Here is a 23,643-nt window from a genome sequence, read left to right as displayed (position 1 = left end):
TCATGACTGTGTATCATGCTAACCTCAATGCTTGTTGTTGGTATCAGGAACATACTGCCGAAAAAAGTACAAATGGCTATCATGAGCTTGTGTTTCTTTTTCAATGCAATATCTCAGAAGGTGATTAATGAGGAGTCACTTGATGAGCTAGAGAAGAGACTATTCGAGACAATTGTTCACCTTGAAGCATAGTTCCCACCATCATTCTTTGACCCATCCGTGCATCCATGGCCCACCTGATTACGGAGATAAGATATCTTGGACCAGTGTTCCTACATCATATGTATCCATATGAGAGATTCATGAGCACTCTGAACAAGTATACAAAGAGTTGGGTTCATCCCGAGGGTAGCATGGTTCAAGGGTACTCTGTTGAAGATGTGGTTGACTGGTGCCTAGATTTCATTGACCCTACAAATCCGATAGGCATATCGAAGGCTCGTCACAAGGGAAGGTTAGCAGGGATGGGTATACTTGGGGAGAAGACACTCAACCCAGATGTGGATGCATTCCGACAAGCGCATTTTCTTGTGTTGCAACACACAATGGAGGTGTACCTGTACATTGACAAGCATAAAGTGCAGCTACGAAGACAGTATCCAGACAGGAGGGAAGCTTGGCTAGCGAGGGCACATATGAAAGGATTCAATATTTGGTTCAGAGACCGAATACAAAAGTCAGACATATGCATGGGAGATGCTCTTAGAAGTTTGGCGGTCAGTCCTCTGTTCACAATAACTAGCTACCAGGCTTATGATATAAATGGTTATACATTCTATACCACCACCCAAGACAAGAAAAGCACATACCAAAATAGCGGTGTGCGTATAGAGGCCGTTGACAATGAGGAAGAGAAGACAACAAACTATGGACATATAGAGGTTATATGGGAGCTTAATTAATTGGCCTTTAATGTGCCAGTTTTTAGGTGCCGCTGGGTTAAGGGTGCATAGGGTGTCATTAAAGACCCGTATGGTTTCACAACTGTCGACCTGGAGAATGTTGGGTACAAGGAAGAACCATTTGTTCTTGCGTATCAAGTTTCCCAAGTCTTTTATGTGCCCGACACGAGAAACAAGAAACGACATGTGGTGCTCCCGGGAAAAAGACGGGTAGTGGGTGTCGAAAATATTGTAGATGAGGAGGAGTACAATCAATTTGATGAAGTACCTCCATTTGGTTCTTGCAACCTCCCTGTGATCCTGTAAAGCGAGACAACTCCTTACTTGTGAAGCGGCCATAATGTTAAAGGGGTCACCAAGGCAAAAGGACGCAAAACAAGGCGAAAATGTCAAGCTGAAAGAGGATGATGCATGTACTTGTGAAATTTGTAAGAAATGTGTAGGTCTGAAATTTGTAAGATATGTGTAGGTCTGGAATTTGTAAGATATGTGTAGGTCGATCTGAAATTTGTAAAATAATTTATGAATAAATTATATGTAAGACAGTTTATGTATAAACAATATGATACATGTGTGAATTATGTCTCAATTCTTTGTGGAATATATGTTATAGTGATTTGAAGATCACATAAGATGCGCAGTTAGGTTCAGAGTAAATTCTGTAATTCAGACATAGGAGACGCAGTTTTGTTGACCCGCGTCTCCTAAGTGTCATAGGAGACGCGGTTTTGTTGACCCGCGTCTCCTAAGTGTCATAGGAGACGCGGTTTTGTTGACCCGCGTCTCCTAAGGGGTTGAGCTAAACATCAAATAAATAACATCTTTCAGTCATGAAAACATTCAGATAACACATATATAACACATTCAGATAACATATATATAAACATTCAGATAACATCATTCAGTCATATGAAAACATTCAGAAAGCTAAGGCAGATCCACACATATAATACATCACACATATATATACACATCACACATAGGTTCAGAACATAGGTTCATTCAGCCAAGGTGGCAGATCCATAGGTTCAGATCCACATAGATACATAAGTTCACTGATGACGTAACACATATATATACATAAGTTCCTAAGTGGGCACACAGACATGGACAAAATTTGTGTGCCCTGTCAACTGTCAACTCCCCCCAAACCAAAAGTTTCAAGTGCACTCCCTAAATTCTTGGTGCTGCCCTGGCGGCTGCACGCTCAAGTGCAAGCTTAAGTGCCTTCCGCTTTTCCGTCTCTTTGGCAAGCTCTTCTTCAAGTTCCTCCTCTCTCTTCTGTGATGCTGCCAGATTGTTGTGCAATTTCCAGAAGCTCATCCTGTCAATTGGGACCTGCAAGATTAAAAAAAAAAGCAACTTAAATATCAGCTACTCTAGAATTTACTGTGAAAATTTCAGTTTTTAATAGCAAGACATCTAAACATGAAAATTCATCTATGCATAACACAGGAGATCTAAATTTGAAAGAGTTAACATGCCTTTACCAAAATTAATTTCTACATAGAGTTCTGCAAAAATTTTGAACCTCAAATTTTTAGCAGAGGCTAGATTATGTCTAAACATGCTTCAGTAAAAATATAAAGCCTTAGACCAGCAATATAAGTCCTTAGAATCTAGTCATACTGAGTAAGCATGAAATCAAAAATCATGGTCATACATGAACTATTTTATCCAGGCTTAGAACTGTAGATATAAAGCCTTAGAATGTAGATTATGTCTAAACATGCTTCAGTAAAATTTAGAGGCTAAACATATGAACAAAGTAGAGTTCCACAAATAAATTCAGATTCAGTGACTTGCATTCATAGAAGAAGTTTCATAGCTAAACCATTCTTATTTCTACCAGCATTAATATATGAACAAAGCTAGTAGATCTAGGAATCTAAGTTCTTTGAGCAAGTAAATGAGTTCCAAAGTTTAACCTTTTACCAGAGGCTACTAACAGTACTAGGAACCATCTAGCCAAAAACCAAACATGTAAATCCAGCAATATAATTCACTCCAGCAATATAATTCACTAATGCCTAAATCCAGCAATAAATCCAAGTGCTCTAGAATATACTCCAGCAATATAATACAGAGTAAGCATTCAAGTGCTCTACTGAAGCATTATAATCTATTCATACTGAGTAAATCCCTAAATTGAAGTGCTCTACTGAAGCATTATAATCTATTCACTACTGCCTAACTCAAGTGCTCTACTGGCTAAATCCCTAAATTTCTCTACTAAGTAAGCATTATAATCTATTCATACTGAGTAAGCCTTAGAATATAGTCATACTGAGTAAGCATGTAGGATTTACCTCCTTCCCCTTGTTCACCCTCCACTCCTTCTTGCTCAGGGGCTGAAGGCAGGTCACGTTGGGCTTCGTCTCCTCCTCCTCCTGCTCAGGGGCTGCTGGCAGGTCGATGATGGTGAAGCGCGGCTGGTAGGGGAGAAGAGGGGAACAACGCCGCGGGCCTCCAGCTTCTGCCGCTTGGCGCCGTAGGGCCGCAACATCGAATGCCGGCGGGTAGGGGAGAAGGGAAGCACCGCCGGCCTTCATCTTGAGCCGCTTGGCACCGGCGCCACCGCTCGTGGAGGAGGAGGAAGCACCGCCGGCCTTCTTCTTAGCGAGGAGGAGGGGCGCCGTCCCCACCTCCGTCTTCTTCGTGGTGTCACTGCCACTTGTTGGGGAGGATGGGCGAGCGGCGAGGCGGGCGCTGTGGCGTAGTGGTGGAGTAGCGCCGTCGCCACCTGTTGGGGTCGAGGCTGGAGCGCGGTTGGCGTTTTGACGCCGCGGTGCGCCGCCCATGGAGACGAAGTGGCCGTCCTTGCCACGCGTCTGCAGCCACACGTAGATCTGGTTCAGGGACGCCATCGTCGTCAAGGAAGGTGAGGGTCTGTCGCCGGCGAAGGGGAAGGGGTGGGTGTTTCTGTTGCCGGCGTTTCTTTATGTAGATGGGGAAGGGGTGGGAAGGGGAAGAGGCGGACCTGGCAAGGGAGATGGAGATGGTTGCTTTAAATAAATAGATAGATTGATGCAAATCCAACTTCCTTCAGTGGTGCAGTGGTACAAGCTATGCGCTTTGGTTATAGTGGCCGCAGTTCGAGTCTCGGGGACTAGTGGTGTCGTCCCATTTTTGGTTTTTTTGCACCACCCAAAAACATATGGTGTGAAAATAGGTATAAAAAAATATGGCATCGTTACTGAAATTCTAGAGTAGTGCAATGGTATGGGCGCTTGTTGGCCAGAGCGAGGTCGTGAGTTCGACTCCGGCTCGCGCAAGCTTTTTTTGCACCACCCAAATAACATATAGTGTGAATATAGCTACAAAAACATATGGCTTCAATATTGAAATTCTAGAGTAGTGCAATGGTATGGGCGCCTGTTGGCTAGAGCAAAGTCGCGAGTTTGACTCTGGCTCGTGCAAATTTTTTGCATTTTCCTTGGGTGGTTGTTCTTTTTTTTGGCTGGTGAGAGATGAGGCCCAAAAGGCCCACCAATCCGCTACGCTCCCCATTCCCTTCGACCCTTAGGGTTCGCGGCACTCCACCCCCCGCTGCTGCCCGCCCCTTAGGGAGCGCCACCCTCGCTCGTCCGCTCCTCCTCCAGTGAAGGCGATGACCCTATGACAAGGACCCAGCCTCTGAAGGGCCTGCTCCCGCCGACACCCAATCTCCTCAGGCCCGGCAAGCAGGAGCCCCTAAGCGGCTCCTGGCGTGACGACGGCGACCCGGTGACCCCTGGCACGACGAGGGCGACCCAGCGACCCCGAAGACGATGATGCGGCCTCCCTCGCTCCTTCCAGCCCCGCGGCCAGGACCCGATGACCCCACCACCCTCGCTCGTCCGCGCGCCATACGAGTTAGTTACCTTCATCCCCCCTGTCTCGTAGTGCTTTGATTAGTTGCTGGGGTCAGGAAAAACTAGTAATGCTTTGATTAGTTGCTGGGGTCAGGAAAAACTAGTTGTTCTAGTGATGCTCTGTTCTTAGTTTTGTCTTGATCAGTAAAACTCTCTGCTACAATTTATATTTACTGTTTTCAATTAGTTGGTACAATTCATACAGTGGTCATGGTGTAGATGCTTGTAGTGTATCCGTATCTGGATCTAGATATCTTCCCTTTAGATGCAGTAACTTCCAGTTGTGTTTAGATGCTTGTAGTATTTAATTGGCATAAGAAAATTGTGTTTCTTCATGTTCTTGACCAGTAACTTTTTTGCTATTTACACACTACACTTTTTGCATAGATGTCTTGTGGCTTAAGAAAGCAGTAATTGATTAATTAGTGATATGCACTCTGGACAATTTTGTTGATGATTGAGTAGAGCAATATTGAACCTAAGTTAGCTAGACATATGTGGTGGGTGCTATGCTGCGTAAGTCTTTATTTGGGGCCGACAAAAAACCAACGGAGCGGCTTGTGGTATTGTGGTGTATACCCTGTAATTCCCGATGTGGTGGCCCCCTCGATGCACGCAAGCTTAGCACCTACCATTTTATATTTTTTGCTGTCATAATCTTTATTCTGCTATCAGTTTGCATGATTGTCAAAGCGAAACTAGAGCATAGTTGGTATACTATTATTCAGTTATCATGATATCAATTTTATACTACTATTTGGGTAAGCAACATTTGGTCTACTCACTGATTGGCCAGGTATGTCAACAATCACTATTGAACCTACTTTGGTTAGCTAAGCATAGTTGTTCTTCTTTAGTTATGTGGTGGGTGCTAGGCTGCATAAGTTTTATTTGGGGCTGACAAAAAAAACAACGGAGCGGCTTGTGGTATTGTGGTGTATACCCTATAATTCCCGGTGTGGTGGCCCCCTCTATGCATGCAAGCTTAGCACCTACCATTTTTTTTACCTTTTCTAGGGTTTAGTTTTTGTGATTGATAGTACATTTTCTAGGTAATTTGTACTTATATGCTCATCTCTGGTTCTTGAGCTTCAAAAATTCGAGCATTGCTTCGCCCTAGGTCAGTGCCACTGTCCCTTCTCTCTCTGCTTAAGCTTATCTTTAATTTCAGTTTCTGTTGCTTATCCTTAATTTGTATAATGCATGTTGCTATAGTTGTAGTTGCTAGCTAAAATTTTAAAAAAAAGACAAGTTGTCATTTCTATATTTATTTCAATGTTGCCTGGTGGGTACTCTGAATTTTTGGTTTCCTGGTATCTACTCTAAATTGCGGACTACATTAACAATTGAGCTACTCTAATTTATGTACTCTACTATTGTTGTATACATTCAAATTTTAGTTTGTTCCTACACCAATTTTAGCTGTGGCACTGATAAGTTTTCCTCTTGTTGCATGTACAGATTATATGTACTTCGTTGTTATTGACATTGAACAGCTTTTGCATTGACGGCCAAACTTGCAAACCTCAACCTGTCAAAATGGTAAGATCACATAGCAATATTACTGGAGTTTCTTATGTTGCTGGTCTGCTCATTTCCATAATGTTTATTAACAAGCCTCATTCGATGAATGGACACATTCTGGTGAAGACGGTTCTGAATTAGAGGAAGAAGCTGGTGATGACTGCTCTAAAGAAGAAGAGTTCCTGTAGGATGGGACTGAGGCTCGACAGAAAACACCTAAGACATCAACAAAATGGCCAAAGGACATGATTATAGTAACTGAGATTGATCGAGGGGCTGCCAACAGAAAGGAGGCATAAGTTGATGTTACGGGCACTAGCTAGTCTCATTGCAAGATATAAGCTATCTCTAGTTATGCCAGGATTCAAATCCCTAAGTGTCCAACAAAAGTGGTCATTGTTTGATACATATGTGCAACCTTTTTTGCAGTTCCCGCCAGAGATGAAGCCATTTGGGTTTAGGCAGGTCATGAAGACAACAGTTAAGGCATGGAGAACCCACAAAAGCAAGCTTAAGGCAAATTATATCAAGAAAGGACTGACTCCATTTGGGAAGCACCCCTATATCAAACCGGAAGATTGGAAAGAGTTTGTACTTATGTGTGAATCTGAAGAAGCCATAACAGAGAGTGAAAGATACAAGTTGCTTCGAGAACAGTACAAGCATGAGCACTGCATGGGTCCAACCGGTTATGAAAGGATTCAAGCACAATGGGATGAAGAGGACAGGAAGTTGGCTTCTCTAGGGATTGCCAGTCCATATGAAGAATTCCCTGAAGGCCGGACAAGGAGTTGGCTACGAGCAAGGAGTAAGCTGGTGATATCATAAGGTGCTGCTCATATTAAGTGGAAGACAGAGGACACTGAGAGGCTTTCAAAAGAAATCCAAGAAAAGCAAGCACATGCAGAATCTTCCGGTGTCACTTGGACCAGGGAGAATGATGTGCTAACTCAATGCTTGGGCCCCGAGCAACCCGACCGCGTGCGGGGTGTCTCCAGCTACAATGGCTGGAAGGAAGCATGGCCTGGGCACTTGGGTATGTACAGGAAGAGGAGAAAAATTAGCTCAGCAGACTTGTAGACAATAAAGGACGAACTAAGAGCTGAGGTGACCCAGGACATCCTATCAATGTTTGCAAAATAGGGATTGTAGATTGTGCCACTATCTAGGAACACAAGCCCTGCACCTAGTCGGAGGAGCAGTTGTGCGTCCGCCTCTGACGCAGCTAAAGGGCACAATGATGGTCCCTTATTATGTAGTGAAGATGAAGATGAAGATCCAAAGCGGATGGGTCCGAATGAGGATCATGATACTATAAGTGGCTTGAGTGAGCCCACACCATGTGCCCTCATTCACAGTGCCGGTGGTCACCGAGCTGAGGTTGCATGAGGTACAGTTTATCCAAGGCATTTTGAGCTGCATATAGTTCCCATTCAACCAGAATGTGCAGTGGTCAAAGTGGAGCTTGTAGCTGAGTGGCCTGATATTTTGCTTCCATTCCCTCCGAATGATGAGATCTCAAAACTTGGAGAGGCTGTCTTGCAAAGGATACAGTGGCGGAGGATTGATATTGTTGTTAGGTCAAAGCAAGTTTCTTCACAAACTGTGGCCAAGGCAATCACAAAGAGTGCATCAGATGCATCCAAGCTTCCTACAAAGGAATCTGAATCTGCTGGTGCTCCCGTGAATGCTACCAAGACTGCTCCAATCACTGCTGCAGCCAAGAGTGCTCCAATCATCGCTGGAGCTAAGAGTGTTGCAAACACCGCTGCTGCACCCAATGATTCTCCCATCACTGCTGCACCCAAGAGTGCACCCAAGAGTGTTGAAAAAGTTGCAGCTAACGCAGACAAGATTGTTGATGCCAACAGTGGGACACAGAAGGTTCAAAGAAGCAGGATGCCATCAAAAGGCCTAAGGAGGCTGCCGGTAAGAAGCAGCCTAAGAAGAAAGGTGCTGCATCACCATGGACTCAGGAGAACCCAAAATACAGATATGGACGACCATTGTTGACAGCTGCTGAACTTAAGAATGTCGGACCTGCAACCACTTCACTCCATAATTACTACATGCAATGTTGTGCAGAAAAAATGAAATATATAGTGTCCTCATACAAGCGTGGGCATTTTCTACGAGAAGCTGAAGAGGAGTGTTACCTTTTGTGTTTCAATGACTTATATGACCTCTTCAATCTCGATGCGCTGGATGTGTCTTTACTCCGCAGCTTCACACTGTAAGTTCCTCTAATCATCTTCTCACTAATCATTTGTTGGATATAGCTTCATAAATGCACTTCATTTAGTTCATTTGTTGTCTTGATGCTATTTTAATTCTTAACTAGGTCCATGATCAAGAAAACAAAGGCAAAGTCTGTGCCCGTGGGTTTCCTTGATCCACAGATGATGTCCTTGAGTACCATGAATCAAGATAGATCTTATGTGGTGGATTATATGACAAAGTCTATGAAAAAATTGGCTAGGAAGAAACTTATCGTGTTTGCTCATAACACAGTTGGGCACTGGATTTTAGTGGTTATCATGCCAAAGTGGAGAAAGACACTGTACTTTGATTCTCAAAGGTCCAAGTCATGTGATAACAGTGTATTGAAACAGGCCCTTGATGAGTGAGTTCTTTCATGACCTTCTACTAATTCTCAAAATATTTCATATTTCATGAACTAGCTAAAGATGGTCCATGGCTGTTTGACTGTGTTGATGTAGGGCTTTTCTTTCATACTGCACAATGAAGAAGATGGACACCAGCACGAGCTTGCAACATGTCACAAAGTTCCAGGTATGGTAAATTCTTGTGAAAGATGGCCATGACACATAATATCAGTTTTCACCTAGATCCATGTTAATTAGCTGAAAGCTTGTCATTTCAATTCCTATGGCCTGCAGTATAATAAGATTAGATTGTTAATCATGTTATGAGTGAGAAATACAGTTGATTCTGGATTAGTCATAACTGGGAATTAATTTTAGAATGCAATTTTCTTTTATTCATGCCCTTCATATGTTATATCATGAATTTGTGTGTAGTTTCTTTCCTTTTACTATTTTTGTTCTATTTTTTTTGCAGTGCCACCATTAACCTGCTGGCCATGCATGTGGGTTCTATGTCATCCATCACATGGTGAAAGCAATGGAATTACTAAGTATGCAAACTGATTCAGAGGTATAACTCCCAATTTAAGACACATGTGACGGCTCTTTCTTTCATGCCTTACAACTGAATTTTAGTTTTGGGGTTTCTCCTTGCTGATTTTTTTGTTGTTCCAAATCAGGAGTTCGAAGTGATAACCAACGCCCTCAGCATCGATGATCTATAAGCCATTCGAGAGAAGCTCTACTCCTTCATCTTGGATCATGTGATCACGCCAAAGGGAGAGTTCCACTGCAGGAACCCAGGGCCTAATCTGATTTAGATGTTCTTGCTGTCATTTCTGTTTTTGAGGAACAATGTTAAACTGCAATTGTGAACTGGATGGATGTTATGTGATGTTGAATGTTGAACTGGATGCAATTGTGAGCAGGATGTTATCTGTGATGTATATATTGATGTATATATTGAATGTTGAAGATCTTCTGCCTGTGTCATGTGATGTGTCACCTTGAATTTCTGTGCTTGTGTGGCAAATGTCATATGAGATGCGAAAGGGTAGCAATAAGCGTCTCCTATGGCAACAATCAAAGGAGACGCGGAAGGGTAGCAATAAGCGTCTCCTATGGCAACAATCAAAGGAGACGCGTGCTCACAAACGAGTCTCCTATAAGAACCAATATGGGAGACGCGTGTTTAAAAAACACGTCTCCTACAACTATCAACATGGGAGACACGTGTTTAAAAAATGTGTCTCCTCGAACAATCAACACGCATGTCCTATAATAATCAACATATGAGACGCGTGTTTAGAAAATGCGTCTCCTATAGGAATCAACATATGAGATGCGTGTATATAAAACGCGTCACCTATGACTTGCACAATACGAGACGCGGGTCATTTTCAGCGTCTCTGGTACCAATCACTGGAGACGTTTTCTAGACAACATAGGAGACATGGTTAAACGCGTCTTTAATGTAGTGTATAAGAGACTCTTGTTAACCCGTTTTGGAGACGCGGTCTACACGCGTCTCTTATCTTGTGTGTTATAGGAGACGTGGTTGAAACGCGTCTCCTATGACTTCACATCGGAGATGCAAATTCTGAGACACAAAAAAACCGCGTCTCCTATGTGGGTTTACCCGCGTCTCCTATGAGCCTTTCTTACATAGTGTGAGTAAATTTAAGAATTCAACTGACGGTTACTGAGGCACAAAAGATCCATTCCTATCTCTTTCCACGGTTCATTCGCGATGTACTTCGTAGGGGTTTGCTAGCAGTAGCAGCTTATTAAGTTGGCTATATCTGAGTAGTATGTGTGACCTAGCACCAACATAATATGATTATGAGGGCTTTTCAAAACATTCTCTATTTAACTCGTTATGGTTAACATGGATGAAAAGTTAACATGACTAGCCATGTAAACGATCTACATCATCGCTTAATATATATCACACCAATGATCAGGTGGTGGCAGGTTTATTTTTATTGCATCATATATGCGGCTCATAGCCCGGGAACTGCACATGATTTACACCAGTGATGCAACACTAGTTACATCATTGCTAGTTACAGTTGGTACATTTTCATTCAAATGAACTGTCAGTTATAAAATCATGTCTAGCAATACATCCAATTAACATGACGAACGAGAAACTTTTTTTCTTCTTCTGAAAATGTTGCGAACATACATGTAAGCGTATCTGATTAATAGAACAGCATATATATGCATCTAGTTGCACCTAGCTGTGGCATATAACGCTGAACCACACGCATTGGCTTTGAAGTTTATGCTGGACTATATGTGATATGAATTTACCATGTCATGTCAATATCAACTCTTTATTAACAAGGGAGCACAAGTCCACCAGATCATGTCTGCACTACTAATTTATTAATATATCACAAGGCTAAGGCAAAAGAATCTTCTATTGAGTACTTACTACAAGAAGAAAAAAAATCAGATGTTTAAAATTGGTGTAGATGATGGAATGATTAAGATAGGATGTGTGAGCTACTAACTATGAATAGGCCAATTTAGCGGCCTACTAGCCAGTTGACCTGCCTTTAGAACATTGTCTTTTTTGAAAAGAGGCTTTAAAATATTGTTGAAATTCGCACATTGAGGTTCAAATTAGGGTTATTTGGATTGGTACCATTACAACTTTCACAAGTTGGAAATATGCTACTACAATTTACCGTATTGGAGATATGCTATCAGAATACCTCTTTTCCCTCCTTGGACCCACACGTAGGGTATGTATCCTCCAACATTTTCTGTATAGACGAAATTGCCCCTCAGGATACCTGGCCGGATCCTCCCATCGATCTCTGTATACTGGCCGCCGCCGCCGCCCAGTTCCTTGTCGCTGCTCCCGCCGCCGGCTCCCTGCCTGCCGCGCGGACCCCGCCACCCAGTTCACTGGCGCCGCCCGCTTCCTGGCCGCCGGCTCCGAGGTTCCCTGGCGCTGCTGCCGCCGCCTAGGAACTGGCCGTGGTTCCCTGCCGCTGCTCCCTGGCCGTCAAGCCCATCTGCTCCCTGCAACGATACTGCATGCTGCATTCCGATTCACCATCAGGTCATTTTCTTGGAGCAACGGTATAAGGTAGAAACAAAGCTCGTAATCATGCAAAAAAATACTTGGCAAGTATACGGAGATCGATGGGAGAGTCCGGCTAGGTATCCTGTGGATTGAGGGGCAATTTCGTCTATACAGAAAAGTTTGGAGGATACATACCCTACATGTGAGTCCAAAGAGGGGAAAGAGGTATTCTAATATCATATCTCCAATATGGTGAATTGTAGTCGCAAATTTTTAACTTGTGAAAGTTGTAATGGTACAAATCCAAATAACTCTTCAAATTAATCATAGTGCTCAATTTAATGTTTGTTAACCGTCCAAATGGATGGCTCACGTCCAGGAGAACCTTTAGTAAAACTATATGAATCCTTGCAGATATGATAAAAAATTGCTCGCGTCAAAAAACAAAAACAAAAACTGCAAATAAACCGTTAAGTTTTTTCTATCTAAAAATGGCCATGTTATGTTTTTGATGTAGTAACCGGCATGTTTAGTTTAAATCAAAATTATCAAAACAGTTTGCAGAAACAAACTAAGAGTATCATAGAGCGCCACATGTGCTAGGTACCTACTCTGATTGTCCATCAGAAAGTCATATATGTAACCTAGCAAAAATACCAAGAGGTCAAAATGCTCTAGGCTGCGGCAGCAGCAGCAGCATATAGTCGATCTCCAATCCTTACTCGTCAACAATATCCGGCGATATTTGTTCAGACTTTATTTTGCCGTGTCCGGAAGGGCATAACAATGAGGAATATAATTGATCAATCTAGGTATACACTACTAAAAAAATGATTTGTAGGAACGTCCCAAATATTTTTAGGGGCATATCAAAATTTGACCCATACATACAAATAGAGCCAAATTACGGTAGCAACAGATCCACGCCTAAAAATACATTTTTAGGGATGGGTCATCCCCTTATCCGTCCCTACAAATGATTTTCAATTTTATTCCAGAAATTTACTTAACTAAAAAAAATACGGCGGACAATCCTACCTAATTGGGCATACCATCCACTGGTTTGGGCATCCAAACCTCACCGCAGAAGGTTCGGACGTCCGAATGTTTTTACTATAGAAGGTAGTAAAGTTCGGTTGTCCGAACCCACGGACCATCCTCCAGCTATGGCCGGACGACCCGCGGTGCTATTTTTTAATTAAAAAAATTTCCAAAATAAAATTAAAAATTATTTATAGGGGCGAGTGAGGGGGTGGTCCTCCCCTAAAAATGCCATTTTTACGGACGGTTCAATCCCTCACTCACCCCTACAAATAATTTTCAATTTTTTCAGAAATGAGTTTAATTCAAAAAATAGCAAAACACATAAAAAAATAAAATTTGTACCATAAGCCTATTGTGATCTATAGAACTAAAAAAATATTAAAATATATTTCGCTGTAAATAGTGATTATAAGTGTGGAAACCACAAAGTAAGTCTTGACTTGTATGAGAGAGTAGAGTGAGTGAGTCATATATTATGGTTTCACACTCTTAACAATTGTATACCATGAAATATAGTTTTGATATTTTTGTTAAATTCTACATGTCACAATAGGCTTATGAAAAAATTTCAATTTTTTGAAGTATTTTGCTATTTTAATGAATTAAAAAAAAATAGAATAAATTGAAAAATTTTATGTAGAGGCGGGTGGGGCACCCATCCGCTCCTAAAAATCAATTTTTAGGGGCTCCTACAAATATTTTCCCAATTTATTTTGAAAAATCGTTTAATTCGAAATAAATAGCAAACAATTTTGAAAAATATGAGATTTGTACAATAAGACTATTCTGACCTACAAATGTATTTCATTGTATCTGATAATTAAATATTTGAAAACATAAAGTTAGCCTTAATTTATATGATATAAGTTAGTGTGGGAACTATTCATTGTGGTTTCCACACCTTGAACTAATATGGGCACTCAAATTAGATATTGGTATTTTTCCTAAATTATACAGGTCGCAACAAGCTTTTAGTAAAATGTTCACATTTTTTGTAAATATTTTGCTAATATTTTTGATGAATTAAATGATTTTTTAGGATTTTTAGCGGACCGTCCGGTAACCTAAGGCGGACATCCGCCTGTGTATGGCGGACGGTCCGCCCGTGGTCCACGTCATCGATCTACAGGGGAGTTGTCCCACACCACAGGAAGTTCTCTCTCATGCTCTCTTATCTTATCTCCTTTCAGCCGCACATCTTTTCCTCTTCACCTTATCGTCTCTCTCACGGTCTCACTTTCTCCCTCATTTCTCTTCAGGGCCGCCTGGCATGGCGAGGATGCCAGGATGGTCGCGGCCAGCCGCTCTGGCACCGTAGGGGCGGGCACAGCCCTGGCCGGCCGCCGTGGCATAGGCTGCGTCTTGGGAAGCAGGCGCCCGCTTGGGGGATCTCGAGGTGCGGCTCCTGAAACACCGAGGTGCGGCTGCTCCCGCCATCGTGGCTCCCTGCAGCGCCACCCTCTCCCCTCCCTTGCGGTGGCACGGGCCCAGGTGAGTGGATGCGCATCCTCCATTTTCTCAAGATTTGGATTTTATCTCTGTGGGCTTGTAATTAGTTGGTTAATGGATGGATTTGGCTTGGCATTCTTGCAGGTGGTGGATTCGCTCGCGGGAGGATGTGCATCCGCTGAGGGGAGCTTCACTCGTCGGAGGATGTGCATCGGCGGAGGGGAGCTTCGCTCGCCGGAGGATGTGCATCGCCGGAGGGGAGTTGGAGCTCGCCGCGGCAATGTCATTCTAGAAGATGTGCATGTCAGACCCGGGGCTGCGGGACTGTTTATAGACATAGAATGTTCTAGAGTAAGGAATAGCTCATGGATGTACCTTACCTCTCTTGTAACTACCCGAATAGGCGTAGAACTAGCTGCAGTACAAAGAAAGCTACCCGATTGTGTTGTAGTAGGACTCCAACTGTACTCAGCTAGGACTTTCCATGTAACCCTGTCCCCCCGGATATATAAGGGCGGGCAGGGACCCCCTCGAAATACATCAACACCTAAGGCAATACAAACAACCACATAGGACATAGGGTATTACACAACTCACGGCCCGAACATGTATAAATCTTTATGTTCCTTGTACCATCGAGTTCCAGAGCAGTTGATCCCTACCTACAACCCTACTGCTAAGGGTATCCTTGAGCAGGCTTGGCGGTAAACACTGACAGCTGGCGCACCAGGTAGGGATTCGGCGAGTTCATCGGCGAATTCGATGGCCGGATCAAGCGATGCCAACAACGTGCCTGAGGATACAACTCTCGTTTTCAAAAGCCCCCCACTTTTCCGAAACTCTCAGACTTGCACGACTGAGAGATCAGGCATCTTCTCCAGCCACCTCATCACGCCTAATTCGCTTGAGCTGAAAACCATCAACCAACCCACCGAAATCTGCAAGACTGCAGAACTCGATGGAAAACAAGCTCCACTCGAGCTTAACTCGGATAGCACAGAAAATATGTCGACTCCAACTCGAACCCACGAGTTAGCCGAGCTCAACACAAACTCTAATTCCAAAAACCCCCACTTTTTCGAAACTCTCGGAAAATATGTGACTTATCTCAAGTCAATCAAACGCCCTAAGATCGTCAACTCAGAACTACTCGACAGAGTGGATCGGGTCTCACGATCGATAGAGGGGTGCATCAAACTTGCAGAATCCGCTCTTGGCTCATCCAAAATACAGCAGAACCCAGAAACATCGAACCCACCACAAGAATGGTCGGGCGACATGCTTTCAGAGATCGATCAAGTAGATTATAAGCTCATCGACTACATCAAGATGGCCGAAAGCACTCTGCAAAACAAAAAGCAGAACTCGGGAGGAGAAACCCGTGGGAAACCCAAAGAGGCAAACCCCGGCTTGTTCGGATGGGACCGTCTCTTTCCGAGAAATCCTAGATTCCATCACCGAAACCTACTCACAAGTGGACTCCTGAACCAACTGATATTTCTGATCCTCTATTCGATCAGGATTTCGACCAGTTCATAGAAAGTCTTGACAACCTCGAATCATTCGATGACCTCGAGAATTGGTCAGACAATGTCGACTTGTTTATGGATGCCATGGCCCATCCACCCCAGATGGCAGACTCCCTCTGGGAACTAGTCAAGCTTAAAAAGGGAAAATCCAAAGCTCCTGAACAATCCAGCAAGTCGATTTTCGACAAACCCTGGATTAAAGAGCCAGAAGGATTAACTCGTACACAATCATGGCTACATTGGATGAACGAGAATGCCCTCCGCGTAGAGATGGGCATCCCGCTTCTCGGTCACCCAAAGCACACATATTCCAAAATCGGTGGCCTAACCGATTCCGACTCCGAGTACTCCTACAACTCGGAACTGGATAATCTAATCCAGTACATCAAGGAAGTCGAATCCAACTCGACTATGAACTCCAAGTCCGATCAAGACTCCCTTCCAAACTTGGTCATATATGTAACACCGCAAGGACGGACAGTGCGCCTAGAGGAGACACACCCCCAAGCTCTCAAGGCTCTCAGCCCTCAGCCAACAGATCTCCCTTTCCAGCAAGGCACCTCAATAGACCCGTCAGCAAGCAAACAAGACCAAGAAGTTCAGGATCTCTGCCGTAAAATCCTCATGGTTCGCATCTCTGAACTCCACAAATTAGAGGGTGATTTGATGCAACGTCTAAACCTCGACGACTATAATTCTGATGACTATGACGAGTACCTCTCCGACAACATGGAAACTACTTCCCCTGTAGTCATAGAAGTCCAAACTGCTAATAAGCAAGACCCGCCTGCACCTCCTCCAGTAGTCACAGTAACTATCCAACTGGAAGAGCAGCCCGCAGCGGAAGACCTCTACGAACGTCGTCACCTGCTTAATCAGAAAAGGGCGCTCAGGCGCCAGCGCGTCGCCAACCGCCAACAAGAAGAGCAGGGCGACAACTACGACTACTCCAACAATGATCTTCGGAATGTGATCAACATCGGTCGTGACGCACGTAACATCATCATCTCAAGGAGGAAGGAGCTTGAGGAAATAGAGACTTATAGCCCTTCTTCCAACTATCGCATCCCAGCGCACGCCTCCGCATCCTTCAAGAAACGCAAGCCGGCAAGCACCCACCCTCAGGGTAGGCCGGCAAGCACCCACCCTCAGGGTAAAACTCGCCCCCAAACAGCATGGAGAAACATATCTTGGAGGAGTCAAGATCAACAAAACGCTCTTACGCAAGTGCTTCATGCACCCCAAGAGCTCCCACACGATCTTTGAGTGCAACTTACTCCGCAAAGCCCTCAGGGCACCCTTGGTGAAGGAAGCTTTACCCGAGATCTAGTCGACTACCAGAACGATTAGAATCACCCCCGAATATTTTTTCATATTCAGTTATGTATACCATTGCTCACATTTTTATAACTACGAGCAAGGGGTATGTCTTAAGAGTCAGATTCTCAGTAAAAGTTGGTTTCTTTAGAAATCGACTACTTTACTCTCACTCATCCGATCTATACCCCACCTCGGAACACTACTCCTCAAGCTTTGCTCAACATAGAGCAACAATCGAGTAGTCTTTCAAAAGACATGGTTTACACCAAGGAGTGCTTCTAAAATGGTTTCATCTTGGTAACCCGACGAGGTTCATCCTAACAGATCTATCTTAGAAATTACTCCAGTCCTTGTTTAGGACACCCAACTCACTGGCTCGAGTAGGTTTTGGATATTTTTAAGATGGTTTTATCTTGGGTAACCCGACGGGATTCATCCTAATAGATCTATTTTAGAAATTACTCCAGTCCTTGTTTAGGACACCCTACTCGCTGGCTCGAGTAGGTTTTGGATATTTTTAAAATGGTTTCATATTGGGTAACCCGACGGGGTTCATCCTAACAGATCTATCTCAGAAATTACTCCAGTCCTCGTTTAGGACACCTTACTCGCTGCCTCGAGTAGGTTTTGGATATTTTTAAGATGGTTTCATCTTGGGTAACCCGACGGGGTTCATCCTAACAGATCTATCTTAGAAATTACTCCAGTCCTTGTTTAGGACGCCCTACTCGCTAGCTCGAGTAGGTTTTGGATATTTTTAAGATGGTTTCATCTTGGGTAACCCGACGGGGTTCATCCTAACAGATCTATCTTAGAAATTACTCCAGTCCTTATTTAGGACACCCTACTCGCTGGCTCGAGTAGGTTTTGGATATTTTTAAGATGGTTTCATCTTGGGTAACCCGATGGGGGTTCATACTAACAGATCTATCTTAGAAATTACTCCAGTCCTTGGATAGGACACCTTACTCGCTCGCTCGAGTAAGTTTTGGATATTTCTAAATTGGTTTCATCTTGGGTAAACCGACGGGTTTCATCCTAACAGATGTATCTTAGAAATTAGTATAGTCCTTGGGTAGGACACCTTACTCGCCTGCTCGAGTAAGTTTTTGATATTTCTAAAATATTTTCATCCTGGTTAACTTGATGGAGTTCATCCTAACAGATCTATTTTAGAAACCAATCCAGTCCTTGGGTAAAGGACACCCTACTCGCTGGATCGAGTAGGTTGTGGATATCTTCAAAAAGTTTTTCCTACTTGGGTGACCAGATGAGGTCTATCCTAACCGGTCAACTTTGAAAATTACTCTACAATGAAGGAGCCTAATGAAAATTAAGCTTCTGGTTCTCCAAGTACTTTACGAGAGTCTACCATTTGCTTGGACAACCAAGTTCATAAAGAGCACCGCTCTAACCCATACATTTCTTTAAGAAATGCCCAACAGGACACGGCCTAACCATTCACTCGCAAAGTGCTTTTCCCACTTGGTTAATCCTACTGGATTCAATCCTAACCGGTCAGCACTAGAGTTCTGAAAAAGAACCAGACCACTCGATTCAATTTGAGCCCAGACTGCTTACAACATTAATGAATACAACACTTTGTATCTACTACCATGATCGAGTAGGCACACTTTGTATCTACTACCAAGATCGAGTAAGCGCGATGTCGCCAGAACTTATACTCCTTGAGTATCACTATTCGACAGATCAAAGGATCGCACAATCCTTTCATATAAACAAGTACTCGATGATACACAAATTTAAATATCTGTGCAGAGTACTTGAGGCATCACACGCCAATTATCTTACAAGAAACTCAAGGAGATCCGGAATTGTTTAAAGACTCCACTATCTTATCCGCTAAGGAGGAGGTTTCTTCCAGATGCTGACCAAATTGGTCATCATTGCAGTTAGCCTTTGCACCCTCCCTAAGTGGATCCAGTGGAGTACGTGGCTAGTAGGACTTCACCAACCCGAGTACATACCCTACGTACTGTCGGGTGGTTGTGGAGACGTACCTCTCAAAGCTCCAGGGTACTTCACGAAGCCTCACAGCCAATGTGAGCGGCTCGTCTTTGTTCCCCTCTAGGATCTCCACAAGGTCCGCCATTGCTTGACCAGCATCTTTCAGATCTCTCAGCTCTTCAAGCTCTCGCTGCATCAAGTCTCGGGATTCTGACAGGCCCTTGAGTTGTTTAAGGACTGTCGCCATCTCCTGGTTAGAATCCTCCTTGATCTTCTTGGGCTTTTCAATCTCATCTGCGTTTTGGTACATAAGAATCTTTAGATCTAGTACCAGGCTTTCCTCAATCTTTAATGATTTTGATAAGGCTGTGTACTCGATTAAAAAGAAGAACTTATAAATACCAGGCGGAACAACCTAGTCGATTGCATCATATATGCTAAAGACTAACCTTTCTTGGCCTTGGAGAGCTTCTTGTTCTTCTCCTGGAGAGTAGCCTTCTTGGATGTGAGCTTTTTCACCAGGTCTTTCAGAGCATTTAGCTCCGAGTCGTGCTGGGGCTGGCTACTCCCCTGCTCTAACACATCCTGCCAAAAATATAAAAATACAAAGATCAGTATCTATTACTTGATCTAACAATAATACAAGTACTCGAGTTATTCGACTACTTACTGACAAAAGCTTGTGAGCAAGCTTTATCTTCTCCTGTGGCCGGGCACTCTCTGATGAAACAAGGGAAGTAGTCGCCTGCACCACAGAGACTGCCTTTGTATGCGGCGCCTCCTCAACTCTTCCCACATTATTCCTTGGGTTTTGGGAATCTAGAACAAAAATGGGGTTACAAAACCAAACAAGAGGAAAAAAGGGAAGTATTCCCTCTGCAAAAGGCATAATAAGTTTACCTGTGGGGATCTCCTCAAGAAGCTTCTCGCCTCGTCACTCTTTTGGAAGCTTCTCGCTTCCCTCCTCCTCTGGGAGCTTCTCATCGCTCCTTTCAGCATCTGGGAGTGGTGAATTCCGCACCATGGAATTCGCCGTCTCCTCCGCCTCCCGAGCATCCATCTCTGGAGTACTCGGTGGCTTCTCCGTTATCGGCTTGGGGGCTGAATCGACTTCAATTCCTCCCCTTGTCTCTAAGAGTGTATCACTGCAAAGACAAATTAGTTAAAATGTACTCGATACAAATCTACAATCAAGTTTGAGAAACTTACGTAGATGCCCTTATGATGGCAAGCTTTCTCACGCCGAACTTAGGAGCCGGTCTGACGACCACGGCACTGCCACCTCCAGTGTTCCCGGCATCACTAATATTGGAACTACTCGCCGGCCGAGTAGTCCTAGTCCCCTTTGACGAGTCCGTTGCAGTGGAAGGGACAATCTTTCCCACGGCAACATCATCCCCAGATGATGTAATTCGTGGCATCTTAGCCGCCGTACTTAAAAAATAATAAAAATCAAAGTCAAAGAAAACAAACTTGAAACAAAGTACTCGATTGCAACCGACTAGCTACTTACATAGTGCTGGTAGCTTGCGAGGAGCTACGACGCTTCCTCACCGCCGATCGAGTACCCTTCGGGTGTCCCACCTCGGTATCTATGATTGGACTGGGGCTGTGCTCCCCATCATTGTCCTCCTTGGCCATATCATCATCTGCACAACCAAATTAGATATTAGTACTATCTATGAAATTTTCCAAAAGGTAAGATCCTTCTTGGATTAGGTTGGCAATGAAAAGAGCACTTGAGGAAAAGATAAATAGGATGATTAGTGCCTGGCAACGGAGGACTGCTCTTAAAAAGCACCACGTCCTCCTACACAAATTCTATCAAATCTTGCTAGGACAAAGTACTCGATCAATAAATGTCAACTACTTTAGTTCATACCTGCTTTGGAGGATTTGCAGCCGAGAAAGTATCAGGGACAATAGGTACATGTTTTACATTCTTAAGCAATCACTGAATCCGACTAAAGACTTCTTCATCCGAGATCTCTTCCTCCGAGAACCTTGACGAATCAGTTGTTCCCTGATACTGGAAACTGAATGTTTCCCGAGCCTGCAGCGGCTGAATTCTTCTTTTCATCCAGTCGAATACAACAGCCTCCCTAGTCAAATTCTTTTGCCTAAGCTCAGTAATCCTTGCGAGTAGCTCGGGGATTTGGCTGTTATCGACTAGTTTCTTGTTCCACTCAGGCTGTTGGGTCGAAGGGCATGGAGTAATCGCTGGTAGGGGTTTCCATTGGTTTTCTATGTACAACCATTTGGGTTTCCAGTCGATTACGTTGCTACTAAGCTTATATGGGATATACACTTTCTCCTTCTCCTGTCTAAGTTGAAGACCCGCACCACCTACTACATCTAAATCGTAGGAATCTAGTTGGGGCTTGCGATGAAAAAGAAACTGGAAGAGCTCAAAATGGGGCTCGATGCCCAAAAAAACTTCACACAAATGTACGAAGATGGAAATATGAACAAAGGAATTTTGGGTTAAGTGGTGTAGCTGGATCCTGTAATAATGCAGGAGCCCAGAGAAGAAAGCCGAACAAGGGAGCCCCAATCCCCATTTAAAATAAGGGGCACAAGCTACGATTTCGTCCATATTTTATACGGATGATCTTGACCCAAGGCAGGACGCCATTGGATAACAGATTTCTCCAGCAAAAGACCATTAGAAACTTGGGTTTCCCAGTCGGAGTCGGAACACTTACTTGGCACCCATCCCTCCTCGCGGGTTGGCTCCGCAGCCACGCCCTTGCCCTTGCTCGACTTCATGGGGGCCATTTGGAAATCTACAGAGCGCTTCTCGCGCATGCAATGGCTAAACCCTAAAGGATTTGGGAGCGAGGGAAAACAAGGAGTTTTGGATCTGAAAGTTTGAAGGAGAGCAAGAACAGATCTAAACAGTAAAAGTGGAAAATGGCGGCTGGTGGAGTAAAACCTAGCTTACCGTTCTATTTTATAATAGCAGTGGTGGCAAAATGGTAAATACCCAGAAGGGTAACAGTCAGTTACCAATTACGGTAAAAGTGGGATTTTCTGAGACATTTTTTTTTTCCTGAGATTACATTCTGGAAAAAGAAAACACTCACATCCCTTGACAACTACTCGACTTAACTTCCTTCTACTGGGATTAAATTCCAAAAAAAGGAAAAGTACTCAATACAGTACAACAACTCGATATTACAACTTGAGTACTTTCTTCTAAAAACTTTACAATAACTCGGGTCTGAGCGCAAACTTTTTGGCTTCCTGGGCGAAGCCTGCTGCAGTCAGATCGGCCCGAGGCCATGATAAAGTACAAACTTGTTATTCCCACTAAGGGAATAATGATACTCGTATTCTGGGAGAAAAGTTTCAAGAGTAAGGAGGCATATTACAGTAATCGCCTCGCAAGATCTCTTGTTGCATCTTGCAAAGGAATTTCTCCTTCTCCCTGAATACATTGTGACAAGATTAAGTCTCCCCACCAGAAATGGTAGTTCTTGGGTATCCAGAAATAGGCAACCCCAAGAGTATGACACAACTAGATGCAACCCGTCCACAGAGAACTTGCCTCATTGGAATATGCAAGGAAATGATTTCCAGCATGGATCCGTTGAGAAAAGCAGGGTTGCAGGGTTTGGCAGCAGGGACTTTTCTTGTCACTCGCAAGCACTCTTTTAGCATCTTTTGCTGAAAGGACTACACAAATTTCAGGAGGGCGAGAGTAAGAACACCAAATGCAAGCCATAGCTTCCGATTGCTGGTGCTTCTGGTAGAGCTTCTCACCCACCTTTTATAGCCGCATGGGGCTCCACTGGAGGACAGCCCGTGATGCTACAGTGGCTGCACTCACGGGTGCAATAGTGCAGATTCTCCGCACAGTGAAATCCCATGTGAGTGTACAGTAAAGAGTTAAACATCCAGGGTTTTATTTTTAAGGATATTACGGGTGCAATCAGTGTGGCACATCCAATCGTATTATTTTTTTGAGATTCTACCCGAAAAAAGGGTCTTTTTCGGATATCTGATCTGATTAAACCTGTCGATATTCTTAGGAATAAAATCTGATGCCATATCTTAGATCCTTAATTCCAAATCTTTGCTCGGGGGCTACCCGCAAGATACAGGATTTCGATTTAAGGCTCGGGGGCTGCGGGATATGTGCATCAGAGATTTATTTTTCAATTTTTTTGAAAAATAATAAAGAAAAAAGACTAAAGTGACCCTCAGCCTGATTATGCGATTCAACCTAAGACTCGTGGGCTACTCCATATGGAGCGCTAGTACTTCGTGCACCATATATGATCAAGATTTCGGGGCTTGAAGTTTTTGGTGAGTACTTCTTTTTCCAATCCATCCTTTCCCTTCGCCAGTCTTAGTTCTTAGAAAATCAAGTAAACCACTGCCCTCTGTTGCCTGTCGTCCAGG

General features: G+C 43.7%; 1 protein-coding gene across 1 annotated transcript; it reads right to left on the bottom strand.

Moving 5' to 3' along the window:
- Positions 1-1,756: 1,756 nt before the first annotated feature.
- LOC120654102 lies at positions 1,757-3,839 on the bottom strand. Its single transcript, XM_039931676.1, has 2 exons — positions 3,212-3,839; positions 1,757-2,240 (listed from the first exon to the last, which is right to left on the bottom strand). The coding sequence occupies exons 1-2, from the start codon at positions 3,767-3,769 to the stop codon at positions 2,076-2,078; spliced, it is 723 nt and encodes a 240-aa protein (XP_039787610.1). The 5' UTR covers positions 3,770-3,839; the 3' UTR covers positions 1,757-2,075.
- Positions 3,840-23,643: the final 19,804 nt, after the last annotated feature.

The sequence above is a fragment of the Panicum virgatum genome, chromosome 1N (genome assembly GCF_016808335.1).
Source record: "Panicum virgatum strain AP13 chromosome 1N, P.virgatum_v5, whole genome shotgun sequence".
Lineage (NCBI taxonomy): Eukaryota > Viridiplantae > Streptophyta > Magnoliopsida > Poales > Poaceae > Panicum > Panicum virgatum.
Note: the sequence above shows the minus strand (reverse complement) of the source record. Positions and strands in the feature narration are given on the sequence as shown.

What these genes read in the sequence shown, in the direction of transcription:
- LOC120654102 (XM_039931676.1), bottom strand. Translation starts at nt 3,769, where the DNA reads ATGGCGTCCCTGAACCAGATCTACGTGTGGCTGCAGACGCGTGGCAAG. An exon ending in GGGTGAACAAGGGGAAGGAG is followed by an intron (nt 2,241 to 3,211) that starts GTAAATCCTACA and finishes TTAATCTTGCAG; the next exon opens with GTCCCAATTGACAGGATGAG.